This window comes from Onychostoma macrolepis, chromosome 01 (assembly GCF_012432095.1).
Source record: "Onychostoma macrolepis isolate SWU-2019 chromosome 01, ASM1243209v1, whole genome shotgun sequence".
Taxonomy (NCBI): domain Eukaryota; kingdom Metazoa; phylum Chordata; class Actinopteri; order Cypriniformes; family Cyprinidae; genus Onychostoma; species Onychostoma macrolepis.
This window is the reverse complement of record NC_081155.1, coordinates 14,612,539-14,632,174: the sequence shown is the minus strand read 5'-3', so window position 1 is coordinate 14,632,174 and position 19,636 is coordinate 14,612,539. Positions and strand designations below refer to the sequence as shown.

General features: G+C 33.9%; 1 protein-coding gene across 1 annotated transcript; it reads right to left on the bottom strand.

The window, feature by feature from the left end:
- Positions 1-11,533: 11,533 nt before the first annotated feature.
- Positions 11,534-13,562, bottom strand: cxcl18b (chemokine (C-X-C motif) ligand 18b). The gene is made up of 4 exons (XM_058782977.1): positions 13,301-13,562; positions 13,035-13,158; positions 12,460-12,558; positions 11,534-12,211 (listed from the first exon to the last, which is right to left on the bottom strand). The coding sequence occupies exons 1-4, from the start codon at positions 13,365-13,367 to the stop codon at positions 12,163-12,165; spliced, it is 339 nt and encodes a 112-aa protein (XP_058638960.1). The 5' UTR covers positions 13,368-13,562; the 3' UTR covers positions 11,534-12,162.
- Positions 13,563-19,636: the final 6,074 nt, after the last annotated feature.

Genomic DNA, 19,636 nt, shown 5'->3' with positions numbered 1-19,636 from the left:
AATCATGACATTTTAATTCATTTTAATGTTTCTGTATTGTATTTAATCATATAAAAATATTTTATATTGTGGAGGTGTATTTAATTGTTACGTTTATAATTCTCAGAGTTTCTTACTTGAGAATGAACGGCTGAGTTCTAAAATAAAGCAAATATGATTTTCATATTATTAATTATAGTAATGTATATAACAATTTAATAAATAATCATTTAAAATATAATTTGCTTTATTATTAAATTATTATTATTATTATTATTGTTGTTGTTGTTGCTATTATCATCATCATCATCAGTAATAATAGTAATAATGTATATAAAAATAACAGAACAACTGAATAAATAAACATTGTAAATAATATTTGCTTTATTATTGAATTAGTACTATTAGTAGTAATGACAATAATATTTTAAATGGTTAATAATAATAATAATAATAATATGTGTGACATATTATAAGACAAAACATAACTGTGTAGCATTTGGACCAATCAGACACACAATTTTGCATTTGATTTAACAAATCAATTAGTTATTAGATTAACAAATGGTCACAGACCCCTCACCCAATACACATACCCGGAGCCAGTAGGACTGTCAAGGACTTCAGGCCCCCGGTCCCATGGCAACCCATCAGATAACACTAGTTTTATTGCTCAAAGGAATGCAAATGGCCAAGCAACACTCACTTCATATCCCCTTTAGGAAAAAGACATTATGCCATAAAATGGACTCTTCTCAAATTAATTCATAGAAAAACCTTTCTTTGAATGAGCACACATATCATTAGGTCATTGTGTATATTATTACTGTTCTTGTATATGTTTTTGTGTATTGTATACTGTTTTATGCATGCTTATGATAGATCACTAGTTAATATCACTCTAACTGTAACATGTTTGGTCTCTATCAATTCGTCTTCGGATGATCTAATTGAGAGTGAATATTACATGTTGATACCTATGCAACATATTAATGTCCTAAGAATCTTTAATAGTTTGTATAACAACTTCCAATCCAACCCCTTTCCAATCCCGCTTGGAAATTCAGCCTTTCTCATTGGTCAAGCCCATCCTGAGAGGTGTGACTCTTCACAGACCTTAAAGGGCTCACGCACAGTTCCGCCGGCGCGCTCTTCTGCAAAATCTCCGGATTGCTTCCCGTGTGGAGAGCCTGAGCCTGAGCCTGAGCCGGCACCGGCGTGCCCGGTGGGCTCCAACATATCTCAGTTTTGCGGTTCTGTTAGATCCTAGAAGGATGTGAGCTAGAACTCTTCTGAAACTTTACGTTTTGCGCCAGGCCTTCCGGCCTTGACTTTCCATTCAACCAAAGCTCCGCGGACCTCAGAACCAGAATAACATCTTTGGAATTCATCACTCTTCAACCCGGAAGAACGTGATTGCAAGTCCAAAACCTTGAAACCATCAAGACTTTTCATCCGAGACTGCATTCCAGACACACGTCAACAGCCGTGGAAGTGCAAGTATGGTACATCTAACTAAACTAAACAGAGATTTAGTATAAGTTATAGACCCCCTTATAAACGGCGCTGATGGTTTAACTCAGGTGGTTCACTGACTCTTTCCATAACTGCATTCTGTTTTCTCTAATGGCTTCATTCATCCACTTTAGCTTTGTTTGTTTGTTTAGATTAGTTATGTGTGTTAGCGTTTAGTTAATAAAAATTGTGTGCACAAATTACATGAGTTTCTGGTTTTGCCTTGCAAATTAATGTCCCTTTACGATTTTCGATCCTTACTACGTGCTCTAATGCATTAATACTTAGGAAAGTATTTTCTGTGGCCACGAAAATATCCTTTCTTACAGTTGATATGAACTTATACTGAATGGTCGCTGGACGAACAGATCAGTTGATGGCAATTTAATTCTGCTACAGTTATTACTGTCAGCCGATATAAGTAATTGTAATTAATCATAATTAATTGTAATTATTTATATATATTTCCCTTTTAAGCTAATTTGCTACAACTGAATAAATAACCCTTTTATATTTTAAAAATAATATTTGCATTAATAATTAATTTATGGAATTAAAATGAAACACTTGTGACGAGATGACTATTATATATAAATATTGTGCAAAAGTGTTACTTTAAATAATAAATCAAACACATTAACTGTGAACCTGTGCATCTGTATATTTATCAGTGTATGCCAGAGAAAAACTGTTATACATGATAAACATAGAGTCAAACTGATAATATAAAAGCTTTAAAACTTTAATTTGCATAAAACTGCACGATTGCAAGGTTGTGACACATTAAATGCAGATTATACAATTTTCTTCAGATAAAATATTAGAATACCTGATAATACTGGTTCTCAGCCTCTTCTCTGTTGCATTACATGAATGTTCTTCTTTATACTAGTACCAGTGTCAGTGTTTTAGACTCTAACATACTGAACTCTGTGTGTCGCTCAATATGACAGTGAACTACAGCAGCCAGCTTTGACGCAAATTGCCTCTGAAAACTTACTCACAAGTGCTGGAAATCTATCAGAGGCTTCTGCGCCACATTATTGTCACCATGCTCAAAAACTTTCATACAATTTGTCGCCTGTCCAGAGCTGGGATATCAGTTTCGGGGTCACGCCGCACAGTGTGCAGGGTGAAGCGCTTATAGGCTCTGAGTGGGCCTGTGAATAACTAAGAGTCTGATTTGGGATGACACCTCTTAGATGGGGACAAATGGGGGGCTGGGCCCTCCGCTTGCTTCCCCTGACCCTTGACACAACTCCTTTTGTGGTGCTGCAAGGGGTGGGTCACCTGTGTTTTTTCAGAGAGAACCAGATTAAAAGGTTAATGGATTCAGTTCAGTAGAACTGCCAATCCTTTACAGTGGGCACACCAGGGTGAGAGCAGATTTGTTCGGCATATTGATGCAGGGGAGGACGGTTTTGAAGGTGCCTCTGCTGCCCCCTTTGGGCGATTAAGTATCATTACAAGCTCAATACATTCAAATGGAGTTGCACAGAAAAAAAAAAAAAAGAAAAGATATTACTCAATAAACAAGTGTGTACTACTTTTTTCTGGATTTCCAAAAGAAGAAGAGACTTTCCTTAACACTTCCAGCAGAAGTACATGACTTAAAAGCTACACCATTTCAACTGTATCAATTGCAAAAATAAAATGTTGTCTATTTTTCTTGTTACTACTGTCAGATTTTAATACATTAATGCAGTGTTCTTACATAGTATAGTGGCATGTGGTTGACTCCTTGTTAAACCAGGATTTGTTAAGGTTTTTAAAGAAATGTCTCATTATATAGTGAAATATTATTGCACTTTAAAATAACCTTTTTCTATTTGAATATATTTTAAAAAGTAATTTATTCCTGTGATGCAAAGCTGAATTTTCAGCTTCATTCCTCCAGTCTTCAGTGTTACATGATCCTTCAGAAATCATTCTAATATGTTGATTTAATGCTCAAGAAACATTTCTTACTATTATCAGTGTAAAAAAACTGTTGTGCTGCTTAATATTTTTGAGAAGAATGTGATACTTTTTTTCAGGGTTCTTTGATGAGGATATATTTGAAGTAGATTTTTTCTTAGTAGTCTTTACTGTCACTTTTAATCAAATAATTGCATCCTTACTGTATAATAGTGTTAATTACTGTATTTAAAATTACTAGTGTAGATGTGAACTAATCAGAAGGTTTCCATTTTAATAATACATTATAAAGGTAACGTGATTTTTAGGATTTTACCTTACATTCTCTAAAGCATAAGGGGTGACGAGAAATCAGAGAGATGATAGATTATTAGTGGAGCTTACTAAGGCAAGGTTCACTAATATCACTCATACCTATTATATTTTCCGCCCAAAGCTTAGCGATAAGACACAGCCTATGGTTTTCACTGGGAAGACAGTAAAATGGGCATCAAATCAAATCAATTCAATTCAATCGACACCCATATCTAGAGGATCAGAACATCACAGAGGCCTGAGGATGGGCTCTTTTGTCTCTGGACAATAAGAAACCGCTCAGAACACCAGCCTAGCAATGCTACAAATCACACAGCAATGGATTAGCAAGTACTGCGAAAGTTGTCAAATACACTGTAGAAGTTTTTTAAGAACTTTTCTAACAGGCTGTGTGTGCGTATGTCGCTCTGTTTGTGTGTGTGTGTGTGTGTGTGTGTGTGTGTGTGCTGTTGTGTTTTTGCATGCGTAACAGTTCTCCATCTGAATGCTCCACAAGCCACAGTTGGCGCCTGGACTAAAGAACCCGAGTCAGTGACCAGAAACAATGTTCAGACTGTTCCAGCTTATGTCCTGCAGGCAACCTGTCACCTCAACACACAGCTGACTGGAGTGCTGCACAAGGCCACATTTTAGGTCTGCATCTTCATTTAAATGCACAGAAGTATAAGTATAATAAGCAAATATAATAATAATATTTATTATTATCATCATTGTTGTTGATGATGTTATCAAATACTGCTATTATTATTATTTCATTGGACTTGATTGAAGAAACAGACCTTTAATGAAATGTACTGTAGAATAATAATAATTGATTAAATATAAACATTCTTTTTATTGCTGTGGTATAATGATTATGTTGCATCATAAGCATGATGACTGGCTGTCAATTTCAAAGTGTTAAATGTCTATTTAATATAAGTTATAATGTTTATCATCTAATAGTTACATATGTAAAAGATATTGACCCCTCAAGTAGATTTATTATTATTACTATTATTGCAAGAAATAATAATAATAATAAATTGATTTAAAAAAAAACTGTTAATATTTTAATGAATATTCTAATTCTAATGAAGAAACAGACATTTAATAAAATGTTAATAATAATAATCATTGTAATTGTAATATGTGACATTAAAATATTAATTATGAACAGTTGTTTTATTGTTGATATGTTGTGATTAATTTGCTGTCAGACTGGCTGTCCAGTTCAAAGCAGTGGATACTTGGCTTATTAATTTAACATATGAATCATATTATCTGATATTATATATTTTAATTTATATATAAGTTTTGCTAGTACACTGTAAAAAATGACTGTGATTTTAACGGTAAAAAACTGCGAATATGCTACAGTAAAAACCTGTTAAATGGTTAACGGTAAGTTCCTGTAAAAACCGGCAGCTGTGGTTGCCGAAATTCTAAAAAATACGGTAACAACATTTTTACGGTTTTAACTTAAATTTACAGTTAAATACCATCATTTCATTAACTGATATAATGTTAATATACCAACCTATTAAAGTACTGAAATCTGTTTTGTACCTTTGAAATACACTGATAACCACCAAATGCAGGTGGTGATGAGAAAGTCACATGATGAACCAAGGCCCATCACAAGCAGCTTTTAAATAATAACATATAGCTTGTAGCTTCTAAATTCTTTTTCCAAACCGCAGCTTGACTTTCGTTGAACTACTTTATATCATAAGCTTGACAAGCTTCGGTTTCAAAGTAGCTTCCCGACATTGGTCCATGAGCGTGTGATTGGCAAGATGGGACATTATATCTCGCTTTAACCCAAGAGGATAGTACTTCACTCTAAGATAAATCGGAGAGAGGTGTCACTGTCGACCGTTTTCTGAGATCCAACCACCTGATTGATGTAGCATGTTTTCCTGGCGTGCGAGGATTTTTTATTTTTTTTCAGTCTTGTCATCAGCTGCTTTAATTGAAGTCCAGCATTATTTACAGCTTGCCCCGCTGACCCCCGGCAGTATGCGGAATCTGTGAAAGAGCTTTAAACTGCGGCACATGAATATTGCATACAAGTGGACGTGTTATGATTTACTGTTTCCTTTGTTCTGACGGTGACATCAACAATAACTGGGTTCTGTTTCATCATCATAAATAAAATATTTGCAGATCTAACGAACAGTAGGCTATGTGTTTGCTGGACAGAATATTTGCATGGGAGAGATATATTCAATGAGAATTTTCTAGAAGCTATATGTCAAATCACCAGGAGCGTCATATAGGAAGAATTGACTTCAAAAGAGCTGCGTTTTGTGATAGCATGGTTTACTTGCATGTACTTTAGTGCATTGTTGTAGCTTTCTGTTTACTAAAGGAGTTAAACAAACAGTACTCTGGTAGACATGGTAGACAAAAAGTATAAATGTTTTATTTATTTATTTATATTGGATTGGATGGTTTGGGTATTTCTTTCTAAATTGGTCGATATATGGGGGATCATATTTGAGGCCTGTGGCATCAGTAATTAAAAAATTAAAATATGTAATTTTTTTTTATTATTTTGTAATTGTTTATTTATTTTATATCATCATATACAATAGTATGATAATACTATTATTGATTCTTAAATTATTTAATTTATATCATCATCTACTTTAAAGTCTGTTTCTTCATTTAAATGTAATTAATAATTATAATTATTAGTATTACAGTACATTACAGTACTGTAATGTTTTATACTTGTTTTTGATTTATGTTATAAATCTGATGCTATATAGACATTTTTTAGCCCCAAACTTTGACATTAACCACTGTGTAGCAACATAAAATGTCCCAGAATGCTCCAGGTTGTTTGCTCCTGCACAGTGTACTAAAAGTCACTTTAGATAAAAGCATCTGCCAAGTAACCACAATTTTTAATATTCCATCACTGAATTTCAGTAATCTGGTCAGTCTTAAAAATATGGAAACTGTCCCCGGTGGCATGTTCAGGAGTACTATTTCTTTTTTGAAAGCGATTTTGTGCCATATCGCCAGTAACAGTCCATTGCTAGAATTGCAGATTGCCCTTTTGAAGAATTGAATTAAGTTAGGAAGAGAAATGACTGCATTTTTGACAATTTGATATTTTTTGAGAAAACACTGAAGGACCACCACAGCAAGGTTTCTTTGCAAAGAGATTTTTCATTACACTAGCAGATTGCGAAACCAAAAAAAATAAAAAAATAAAATCACACACATTCTGGGACTGAAGACTGGCAGCTTCAGCATTAACACTTCTTATGTGGAAGCCTCCAGAGAAGCAAAAACCTTAAGACTTCACTGAATGGACACATTAAAAAGGGGCTCTGAGTGTTTAAGTATCACGCTGAGATCTCAGCTCATGAAATATCGCTTTGATATTTTATTAACCTTTTTTCTGCATTCCTCTATATGTGTATGAGTGAGAAGTTAAGAACATATTGTACATTACAACTCATATAAAAAAAGAGAAATTATATTTTGTGAGTTATTTTTTTATTTAATGTTTATTTATTTATTTACTTGATTATTTTAATTTTTTGCATATATTCTTCACAATTAAGCAACTCTCATCACTGTAATGGTAAAAAGAACAGAATAAAATAAAATAAAATAAAATAAAATAAAATAAAATAAAATAAAATAAAATAAAATAAAATAAAATAAAATAAAATAAAATAAAATAAAATAAAATAAAATAAAATAAAATAAAATAAAATAAAATAAAATAAATTAAATTAAATTAAATTAAATTAAATTTAATGAATGAATGAATGACTAAATAAATAAATAGTTTTGTGGAAATGCTATTAAGGAAATGTTTTTGGGAAAATAATGTAAAATGTAATGTACAAATCAGGCAATTTTTATTTATTTTTATTTTTTATTTTGCGGAGAACTATAACCTGAATATTCACCTGTGCACACATTTGTGTAGAATAATTGTGGATTTTTTATTTATTTATTTATTTATTTATTTCCATCTAAATAAAAATGGCTTAGGTTTGGGGTTCATTTTATTTATACAACTCTACTCGAGCCTCAAGCCATCCCCGTTTTGAGTTCAGGTCCAAAACTTGATTTTGCTGCTTCTCTGAGGAAATATGAATGAAAGGAAAGAGACAGAGGGAGACAAAGCGTTAACTGGACTGACAGTGTGGAAATTTATTGAGGATCTATTCTTCTCTCCACTCCCTCTTAGTTAAACCCAGAGAAAAGCTTTGATTTCCCCTGAGAGGAGGAAAAGGAGAACACACACACACACACACCTTTCGGTCAAGTTTACGTCCTCCATGCAAAGACGTGCTCCGCTGCCCTTTACAACAGCATTGACAGTGACAGTATATGATAAAAGGAATGATAGCATAACAGGATGAAAGCAAAACGAGAATGTCTTTAAAAATATTTTATTACTTATATAGCCTATATTTTCTGCTTGCATATGAATGACTTTTATTTTAAAATAAAATAAGCAAAGTATCTCCCCCTGTTTATTTCACTCAGTTGTCTAACATGCCGGAACACAACAGAGTGTAAATATAATTAGCTGTAGATGTGTGATTATCTGAAATTGTGTGGTCATAGGCTTTCCTTGAATATTTACTCAATATCTATTTTAACATATTTTAAATTCAGTTTATTGACATAGTGGTTAAAGGTCTGGGCTGGAAGCCAAAAGGTTTGAACCACCTTAAGCAAGACACTTGGATAAAAGCATCTGCTAAATAATTATTTTGTCAATCTTCAAACTTTAAGGCATTTTGAGTGTACATTTATAGACATGACCAGCAGATGGGGCTCATGTAAAACCTACACATAAAAAGTCAAATAGTCAAAAAAATAAAAAAGCAAAAGTGTGAAGACAGTTCAGAACAACAAAATTTCCGATCTTCCTCCACGTCTAATATCTATGCAATACCGCTACATGTTTCCTATACAATTACAGTTTTTCTCGATTGCTAAAACACTATAACCAAGCTTTTGAACTAAAATTTCAAAACCATAATGCAATTTTTAATAAAGCACACCCATTTCCCTAAACTATAAACACTATTCCCCTGCATAGATAAAAGGGCCAAAGTCAGCTTAGTTTTTCTCAGTGGCTTTGGTGCATTTCTCAGATCAGAAATGAAATTCTCAAAACTACTTGTTCAACCTCCATATCATGAAAAGTTTATCATTCTTTTGAACAAGTTGTAATTGCTTTGGTACATTCATGCAACTGATTATGTAAATGTTTGTGGTTTCCTATATCATCACTTGCTATTGTCATGTTGCTCAAAATGTATTATATACTGTAGTTCTCTGTGCTATAGTCTTACCCTCAAAACATCTAGTCATTAGTTCATCGTATAAGTCATTACAGTTTTTTCAGCTGCTTACACACATTTTCAAAACTTTACACACAAATCCAAGAACTGCACACACAAAATGCAAAATGCCTCACATCTCTTGCAAAATGAAGCACTGCATTCAAAATATCACAAACATATCTCAAAAGCAAACATTTGTCTTACGTTGCAAACACTTTCACCATAATATTATATTTTTGCATGTATCATACACACAGTTATTCAAAGCATGAAGCTCTTCTTTCATGAGCTGCTATGTACGTTTCTGTACAAGATTGAAAGTAATTGGCAGAGAGATTAAAAATTCCATGAAAAATTCATGGTAAACATGAACGCAAGATTGAAAACAAACTTTTTTTTTTTTTTAACTGTACGCATGTGTGGTTCTGAATACAGTATTACACAGTAAGAAAGAAAGGAAATACTTTGTTTGCATCCATTGTTCAAAACCTAGTTTTTCTTCGTCACTTTGGTGCATTTCTCGAATTATCCTTAATGTAATACTGGCAAAGAAGTATGTGCATTTCTCAAAACAATCTGTGCAAACAGCACCACACAATGGATTACCTGCAAAAGCCTGTAACTTACTCAAAATCTGTAGTTCATCTCTCAAAAGTAAGTATTTATGTCAATGAACACATTAGTGCCATCAGAACAAAAAGTCCTTGTTTCATTGTTCACAAACAAGATAATCAACATGCTTAGTCATGTTGTCAATATAACACTGCACTCTGTTAGTATTACCTGATGTAAACTATGGCAACAGTTTGGATGACAGTTACTGTATTGAAATGCACTTCTTATGTATGCCATATATCCATTTCAAAAGTACAAATTTGCACTACTGTATGTGTGATATTGATTGAAAGAGACTGGATCGAATTCACAGTTACACTTTTACTAGTGGTCTGACTTGCACAGAGAACTATATAATACATTTCGAATTATGTGTTGTGTTATGCAAAAAGTGTTTTCTGAAATTGAAAACTGAGTCAAATGCTGAGAATTAGTGTAAGGTTTTGCAGATTTGGTGTGTGCAAAAAAAGTTTGAGTGTCAGGTTTTAGAAATTGTGTGACAAGTAAAGATTTTGTGTGTTAGCAGTTGAAAAAACTGTAAATGCAAAATGGTTGATCTAGTTGTCATAAACTGTCAAGCATATTTTCTACACATTTCTATTAGACTTTTAATAAATTTGCCATGAATTGTTCAAGTGAATCTTGACTTTCACTAATGAAGAGAATATAGATCAACCAATGATAAACCAGTTCTCTGAAATAGCTCAAAGGTGCATCTCATCAGCCTTCAATTGGAAAGCATATATAGACAGAGGACAACACAAGAGTTACAAATTCTGACAATGGACTTTCTCATTTTTATTTTCGCCTTTGTGCCCATAGACCACTAGTAAAAGTGTAACTGTGAATCATATCCAGTCTTTTTCAATCCATATCCTACATACAGTAATGTGTGCATTTGTACATAAGAAGTGCATTTCAATACAGTAACTGTCATTCAAACTGTTGCCATAGTTTACATCAGGTAATACTAACAGAGTGCAGTGTTATATTGACAACATGACTAAGCATGTTGACTATCTTGTCTGTGAACAATGACACAAGGACTTTTCATTCTGATGGCACTAACATGTTCATTGACATAAATACTTACTTTTGAGAGATGAACTAAAGATTTTGAGTAAGTTACAGGCTTCTGAAGGTAATCCATTGTGTGGTGCTGTTTGTACAAATTGCTTTAAGAAATGCACATACATTTTTGTAAATATTACAGTAAGGATGATTCGAGAAATGCACCAAAGAGACTGAGAAAAACTGTATTCAGGTTTGAAACAATGGATCCAGAGAGACGTGAAGGAAGAGGGCAAGAACACCACAGAGGAAGAGGAGAAGGAGTAGGGAGTAGAGAAAGAAATGAAGGAAGAGGAGGTGGAGAGGGAGTACGGAGATGTAGAGGAGGAGGAGGATGAGGAGAAAGAGGAAGGGCAAGAAGACAAACAGTCTCATATATTTTAGTTGAAGCGTGCCATCCAGGGTTGGATCAGGCATGCAAGAGGATTTTACCCCTGCTGCCTGGCCAGGGCCAATATAGCCTGTGATGTTGAAGAGGTTCTTTGGCCTGTTCCAGACCAAAGACGGGATGCTGGGGCAGAATAATTATTTTTGTTGTTTGCTGTATTGTACTGTACTCTGCAGTACATTAAATTAAGGAATAAAACACTTGGGGAGTACCACAAGCAACACTTATTACCGGTTTTTGTAGTATTGTTTTGAATTTATCTCATCAGTGTGTAAGACTGTGTTGTAGTGTGTGTGTGTGTGTGTGTGTGTTTGAGGATTTGTGTGTCATGTCTGAGAGCAAAGTTTGTTTTTTTTAGCAAGATTGAGTTGTTTTGAGAAAGTTTTCGAGATTCACAAAAAACAGACATAATTTCAAGAAATGTGTTTAAGCAATCAAGAAGAACTGTAATCATACACATATACTCATATCAAGAGGAAAATATAATGGATTTGGAAAATAAATGTGCTATAACTTGAAATTAGCTTTTATTACAAAACTGTATAAAAGTAGCCTACATTATAAAAAAATATTGTGTTAGGTAGCCTCAAAATGCATTTCATGTGTTATTTCATGTCAAAGAAACATTGTAATGTGACTCAATCAGTTCTAACACATCACATATAACATTAATGGGCCTGGTCAGACAAAAATTGTAAAACACATTTGAACTTTTGACATTATAAAATAAGTTAAATTATAAAACCTTTTAAATATAGTCACTTAAATACTGTTTGGAGTAATGGTACATTCAGTGCTTCAGTCATACAGCAAGTGAATTCTAGTCCAAATGCTTTTGCAGACAACATCTGCGTCCGGCGGTTACTGGCAGTGCTCCGGGTGTTTTCAGGTCTTCTGTGATTTCCCATCAGCTGCATGAGGCCAACATCCAAATCCCAGGATTATGATTGGCTAGTGTGGGGTCATGTGACAGGATGGCATTCCACTCACAGGGTCTCTAAAGTTTCCAGATCTCCCCTTCTGTGCTCTTCTGCACTTTCATTTATGGCTTTAGAAGCAGTTGGATATCTTAAGTGTGGAATTGTTGCTGGTGTTCTTCCTGTTGCAAATTAAAAAAAAAAAAAAAAAAAGTTCACACATTAATCTAATGCTCAATATATAATATGCATAAACATTATTTTGTCGATACAAGTGCATTAAGAAAATTACCAAATTGATTCTTATCCTTAGTAAAATTTCTAGTTATTTTTATGTATACCATCATATTAGATTTGTGGCTAATATTGTTTAGTATTAGTTCATTATTACTGATTGAGAAATGCAAGTGACGTAATAAAATGTCCGTACTTGTTCCAGCAAGCCTGCAGGTTAATTCCTTGTTTTGTTTCTGGATTCAAGCAGCGCTGGACGACTTCAGTTGATTTATTCACAGGTTTTAGTGTCAATCTGCAGACATTAAAAATACATCAAATTAATAAGATTCAGTCTAGCTTATAGTATTTCATGCAAACAAAGTTTACAAACAGATTTATACGTTAAGATTAAGATTTAATTAGTCTGAGCTTTCTCTGCAGTAAAGTGTATTAAACGTTAAAAACTCTTAAAAAATAATAATAATAAAAATATCTTATGCAGTGTTGCTACCAAATTTATCTTATTTCAAGGACTTGAAGATATAAAAAAAAGACCTGTAATGTGTGTGTGTGTGTGTGTATGTATGTATGTATATATATATATATATATATATATATATATATATATATACACACACACACATATATATATATATATATATATATACATACATACTAGTCAACATAGTCAACATACAGCCAGTTTACAAAGTTATAACGGCTAAGGATGTCACTATAAATATAATATGTAGCATTTTATTATATGCAGGTTAAGAGATTGACACTTACATGATTTCAACCTTGTCACACTTTGATCTTCGGGGGAAAATAGAGAACTCTTCAATTTCTTCTCTTGGGAGACGTTTATTCAAATGTTTCAAACACCAGCACCTGTCAGGTCCATCAGCTAGTACTGTTAACATAGAAAAGCATAGAAAGATTCATTTAAAATGCATAATTCTAACAGTAATTCTGCATAAAAGACTCTGCATCATGCGAAAAAAGCATCAAAAAAGCACCAAATTTCTGCAATACCTGACTATAAAAAGTCTTACCTCCACTCAGTTGAATACAAACTACTGCAAGCAGTAGCAGAAGAAGGGATCTGGGTAAAAATGCCATAACTAATTTGCTAGTGTAATAAGAAGCACAAAAAGATCAGCTCCAGTGGTTTGCTGAGCTTTCAGAGAAAGTAGTAAGTCCTAGTGGAGCTGTAGTGAAAGTGTGAGGAGTAAAGCCCTCTCCTCTGTCTTTTATATAGGGCACGAGAGGGATTCCCAGACCCACGGCATTTCCCAGCAATCATGCTGCTTGCTACACTGGAATTTCCAAATATCTGCCTGTCGGAGCAGGGAGGGAGGGAGGGAGTGTAAGTGAGACAGAAAGGGGGGAAAGAAGGGAAAGTGAGAGAACTAGTGGACAAAATAATTTCAAAGAAATGCAGGTTAGTAATAAATAGCTGACTGCACATGTTGACTTGAAAAGTGAGATTTGACCAAATTATTGATTATATATTTACGAAATAGCTCTGTGTGAAAAATGTGTTATATAGTTATTTATGCTGTAATTTTTTATTAATTAATTTATTTTGTTCAAGTCAAAAAAAAGTGTTTCTCTTAAACATTTTTATACATATTACATGCATCATACATTTGGTTAAACTCAAAATAGTCTATATGAAATCCAGTGTTGGGAAGGTTACTTTGGAAATGTAATAGGTTACAGATTACAAGTTACCCTACTTGAAATGTAATAAGTAGTGTAACTTTTCAATTACTTTATTAAAGTAATGTAACTGATTACATTTGATTACTTTTTGATTACTTTTCTAAATTTCTTAGGTTTTCAACTGTTAATCATTTTCAAACACCTTACAGTAGTACTCAACACTGATTACTGTTAGACTTTCGAAATATTTCATCATTTGAATTAAGATTATAATATTTTAATTTTAAAGGAGACATTGGATAAAAAATATCTTCATTTGCATATAAATGTGTCTTAGCAGTTTGTGGACACAACCACCCTAAAATGATGGAAATTCACTCCCTTTTTTAATCCCCCAAAAACCTAAACAGTCTTGCAAATCACTTTACTCCAGACTGTTTTCTGAATGAGGGACAATTCAAGGGTCAATGTATTTTGTTAAAAAGTTAAAACTCAAGGATGGATCACTTCCACAGAAGAGAGGGGCAGGGTGAGCAGAGCTCATTAGCATGTAAAGAGTTATGCACCGAAATGAGTCAGAGCTGTTGTAAAAAGGATGTTGTTTTACACGACCACTGAGACCATTTCAAGAAGACCCTAATGAATCATACCACCTTGTGGAAAATGGGCATCCGATGTCTCCTTTGAAGCACAGCCACCACAAAATCAGACTTACTTTAAAATCATGCTGAGGTTAAATACAGATTTAAAATCATAACAAGAAATAATTTAATAGCTATGATACTGTTTTTGAAATCAAATCTTTGCATAGCTATGACAGGAAACACTGGATCTAACAATGACTTAGAAAAAAAGAGTTAATCTTAAAAAAATAAAGCATATACATAAACCCATATAGGAAATATAAGAGTTATCGGATAAGCATGTTATAAACTTCTGAAGCATTGATGTTTCATATTTTAGAGCAGTCACTGCAATTTATGAATGAAGTCAATTAAATCTGTATGTGGGAGTGTGTGTGAAAAAAATCCTACCTGGTCTCATGGCATTTACGTACCTGGGTGCACTTTTTAGCGTGACACGAAATACTTAACAATAAGTACATATCACTGCAGTTTCCAAAATAAATGAACACTCTCACACAAATTTACAGAGTTGCGATTAATAAAGCGTAATTTTCGCACAATTACTTGAAGAATATCATGCTATGACTTCAAAACAATATTAATATGCTGGGAGATTTGAAAATTGATGATTTTGAACGTTAGCATCGCACACATCCAGCTTCATATCTATGGGTTTTCATAGATGATAAGTTTGTTCGGTGGTTCACGGACTACGGAGACGGACTTAAGAGACGAGAAGCATCGGTTCGAATCCCGTCTAACTACGGTTCGACAAAGCAGTTAAAATCTGCGTAAAAGGAAGTTCAAATGGCACAGTTGCATCAGCTAATATGTTTTTATATCAGTTTTGCATTTGTTAACACTATCGGGTAGGTTTAGGGCTGGATTTGGTGTAGAGCATATTTCCAACACGACAGAGCATTAACCTTTAGCGACAGTCCCCGGATATTTGAATTCTGAACCGCCGCAATACGTATCTGAAGCAACGTAATAAAAACCAGCAATACGTACCAATATCTACGTAATAAAAACGTGCCAGGGTTCACATATTGAACCTGTGTTTTAGCGCCACTCAGTGGACATTTCTATTTGAAACTGTGGGGAAAGGTGCAGCAAGGTACGTAAAACGGTGTCGCACAATAAGTGCGCAGAGGTACGTATTTTTATGAGACCAGGTTGAAAAAATCAGATGTAACCCCCTTTGTAATCCTTAACATATTCATAAGTAACTGCAATTTAATTACCCATTGTTTCTCAGTAAATGTAACTGATTACAATTACTTTTATTTTGTAATTAAATTACGTAATTCCGTTACATAGTTACTCCCTGGTGAAATCTAATCTATTGCAAGCACTTGCACGCAAATCTTTTAAATCAAAAGGATTTTTAGATATTGCAATCAAACCCAGTCCAAACATTTGATTCATAGTGTTTCTTAGAGATAAGAAAGTATATTCTCCCTGAATCAATTCTATTGTGTGCATCTCAATTACCAAAACCAGAGAGTCAACATCCAAGCGGTTAACTCAGCAGTGCAATGATGCATATCAGCTTCAGAACATGCAACCACTGCCACTGTCTGACATGTTGAGGCAGATACACCTTAAAATCATTAAGTCTGACAGAAGTCAGAACTCTGACTAATACCCTATTTTCATGGGATTTTGTGTCATTTCCCCAGTTTCATTAAATGCAAAATGCACATAGCCTATAGGGATGCATTTAGTCCAGATTCACTTTTGTAATACTTTATTTCTTTATTATCATCATTATGTTTCGGTATCATTGGCTTACTAGATCTTAGAGCCTAGACATGCTTTGCTAACATAATGGTAGTTTCTGTTGCACTGATTGTAATTATACAGAGAGAAAAAATGTGACATTTGTCAGAAAATCATCTTTTATGTTCCACGGAAGAAAGAAAGTCATACAGGTTTGGAACGACATGAGGGTTGTTTTTTGGTTTTTTGGTTTTTTTTGAGTATACTCCTCTGAGAGAAACGGTGAAGAATGTTGATGGCGATGCCCAACAGAGATGGCTAATGTGAGGTTTAAACCTCTATGAGAAAGCATGATGAGTCAGTTGTTTGGACCTATTTTCACATTTTTGTGGAAGAGACAGAGGCACATGTTGTCCTAAATTGCTGTAATTGTCACTTAAGACCGTATACCACTTTTCAATTGTTATTTATGATTTTGTATATCCTTTGTATTTATTGTTTTGTATTTATTTTTTGCTTACATTTCATTCCTCTGTATAGTTACACTATGGTTCAATAGTTTTTCTTTTCTTTTTTTTCTTTTTTTTTTTGCATAATTTTTTTGCAAATTGCATTAAACTGATTAAAAATGACAGTAAAGACATGTAAAATGTTACTAGATAGTAGGGCTCCACGATATTGGAAAAAACTCACATTGCGATATTTTGTATTTCTGCGATATATATTGCGATATGAAAAAAAAAAAAAAAAAACTCCAGATGACTTGAAAAGCTCTATTTGGAAAATAAAATATTGTAGATGAGTAAATCAGCATAGAAAAATGAACAAATTACAAACATAGATAAATATAATAGAACAAAGATATAACAGTGTTTTATATTTTTTCCAGTAAGTCTAACAGTATTCAGGTATACTGGTTGAATAATAAAATGTAAAATAACACTGTATAAATTAAATCTAATAAATCTGTTAAAGCTACAAAAGTGATTTTTCTCTGTGTTTTGCTGTTTGATTAACATTCATGACACTGAAAGCCTTAGGAACACTAAACTGCTGTGAGCCCATACTATCCATTTTCTTTATCAATTTTTTTACCTTCACCTAAGCCATAAGCAACTGTGTTTACAAGGATACTTGCAGAGACATGCATTTTGACAGTTTCGCGCGTATGTGTCATTTCAGGCACAAATAGACATGGAACTGAATGGAATTCAGTGTTCACATATATCTGAGTGACTCTCACCGTGTCTACAAAGGGCGCTGACAAAATACAATAGAACCCATTATAATCAGTGATGCCGTCTACACTGGATGCGGCGCGACACGGCAAATGCTTGCGAGGAAATCCTCATTCTTTTATGACGTACTGACACAAAGTTCAAAGGATTTGCAACGGTCGCTTTTCGGCGTCCAGTGAAGACAGTGCGTCGCGGGGTGGCGTGATGCGATAGCTGTCGCGAAAACGATCAGTATAAATATAACGGTCAGTATACTAAAAATCGCACATCCTGCGATGTGACTATCGCGGATGTGCATATCGCGATATCGATGCTAAAAACGATATATCGTGCAGCCCTACTAGATAGATAGATAGATAGATAGATAGATAGATAGATAGATAGATAGATAGATGTCAATTAGCAAATTATATGATGATATGTCATGATGTCAGTTAGCACTGCATTATTCATATACTTTATTTATTACCTGGAGACGACAGAAAAACCATACATTGTTGCAATCGTGTGCCGTCTTCACGTTTCATCAGTCAAAACATCTCTGCCTTTGTCCATATTTCCTGGGGTTGTGGCTAGAAGGGATGCAGCAAAAACCGGAAGCTAACAATAAATAAAAAAATATATATTTTTTATATATATATATATAATGTCTTCACCTACCCCAACCCTAAACCTACCCCTTACAATAATGCGAAAACAGTAATTATTGTTGTACAGTGTGAGAAAAATTACACTATATTTATATGCGCATGCCCAGTAGTTTTTGCTGTATCCCTTCTAGCCTTAACCATTTCCTGGAATTTCCTGCAGTCACAAGTTATTACTTCTATGAAGCCGTTTTGGACTTTCTGTGCAAGAGTGCCCTCCAGCTTCGAGTATGAATGAAACATACACTGCAGGAGAGTGTTCAGTGCTCAGTAATGTTCACATTGCCTCATTTTGGATAAGAATAAAATGTTAGGTCATGCAAAGACTACTGTATCTTGTCTCTCTGCATTTAAATTTAGATTTATTCACATTGTCCCTTAAAAATCTCTACGTGAACTCATGTGCCCGAAAAAATTGTGGGGGATGAATTGCTCCCAAAGCTCATGTTTTCATGCCATTTTAAGTCTTATTTTGACATAACAAAGAGTTGTTTACTTACTTTTTCAAATTAGTCTTCCCATTAACGCCATTATATTGTTCATTCATGAACGCGCACAAACACAAGAGGTGGGTTTTATCACATGAATCAATCACAGATGAATATAACCAGTCATATTGCGATGGAGCCATCGCCTCCTCTCATGTGACTTTCCCCCCTGGAAAAATCACGGCATGCTTTGGAGGGGGTCTGTTAAAACTCAATGGGCTCAGGGTAGGCAGGAGAGACGCACAGTCCCACTGTAACTTTATCTGCTGGTGTCGCTGTTAGACAATGTTTCTTTAGAAAAAAGAGTGATTTATACACTTTTTAGTGTATTTTGCAATGTTTGCATTGTTTATTTTTGTTGTGCAAACTTTTTCTCATCCAATATTTTGAGGAGGCACTGCCTCCCTTGCTTCCTCGGAGGAAATGCCCCTGATGTATATATAAAGACAGATAGATAGCCTACAGATATAGATATGATATTTGTTTATTTATTTATTTAATTTGTATGTTTATTCATCAAAGTATCCGAGGAAAAGTATCACAATTTCCACTAAAAACAAAATTACATAGCAAACTGTTTTCAACATTGATAATAATAAGAAATGTTTCTTGAGCAGCACATCAGCATATTAGAATGATTTCTGAAGGATCATGTGACACTGAAGACTGGAGTAATGATGCTGAAAATATCTTTAAATATATTAAAATAGAAAACATATATTTCAAATTATAGTAATAAACAGTTGTCTCTATACACATCTACCCCTTTATGAAATGCACTGGTGCAGGAATTTCCCAATGCGGCATTTGTAAAATATTGCAATTTATAAAATTGTTTCCCATGGAATGTGGTGGTGGTTAAAGATCTGAATTTGTGCAGGAAAGTTTGTAAGGTTTAAACCCATTAAGTGATCTTTTACGTTAGATGGTTTTGTTTAGCTTTAAATAAGTGCCTGTTAAATTGCAATTGTTTATAAGTGAAAAAAACCACATAGCTCGCTT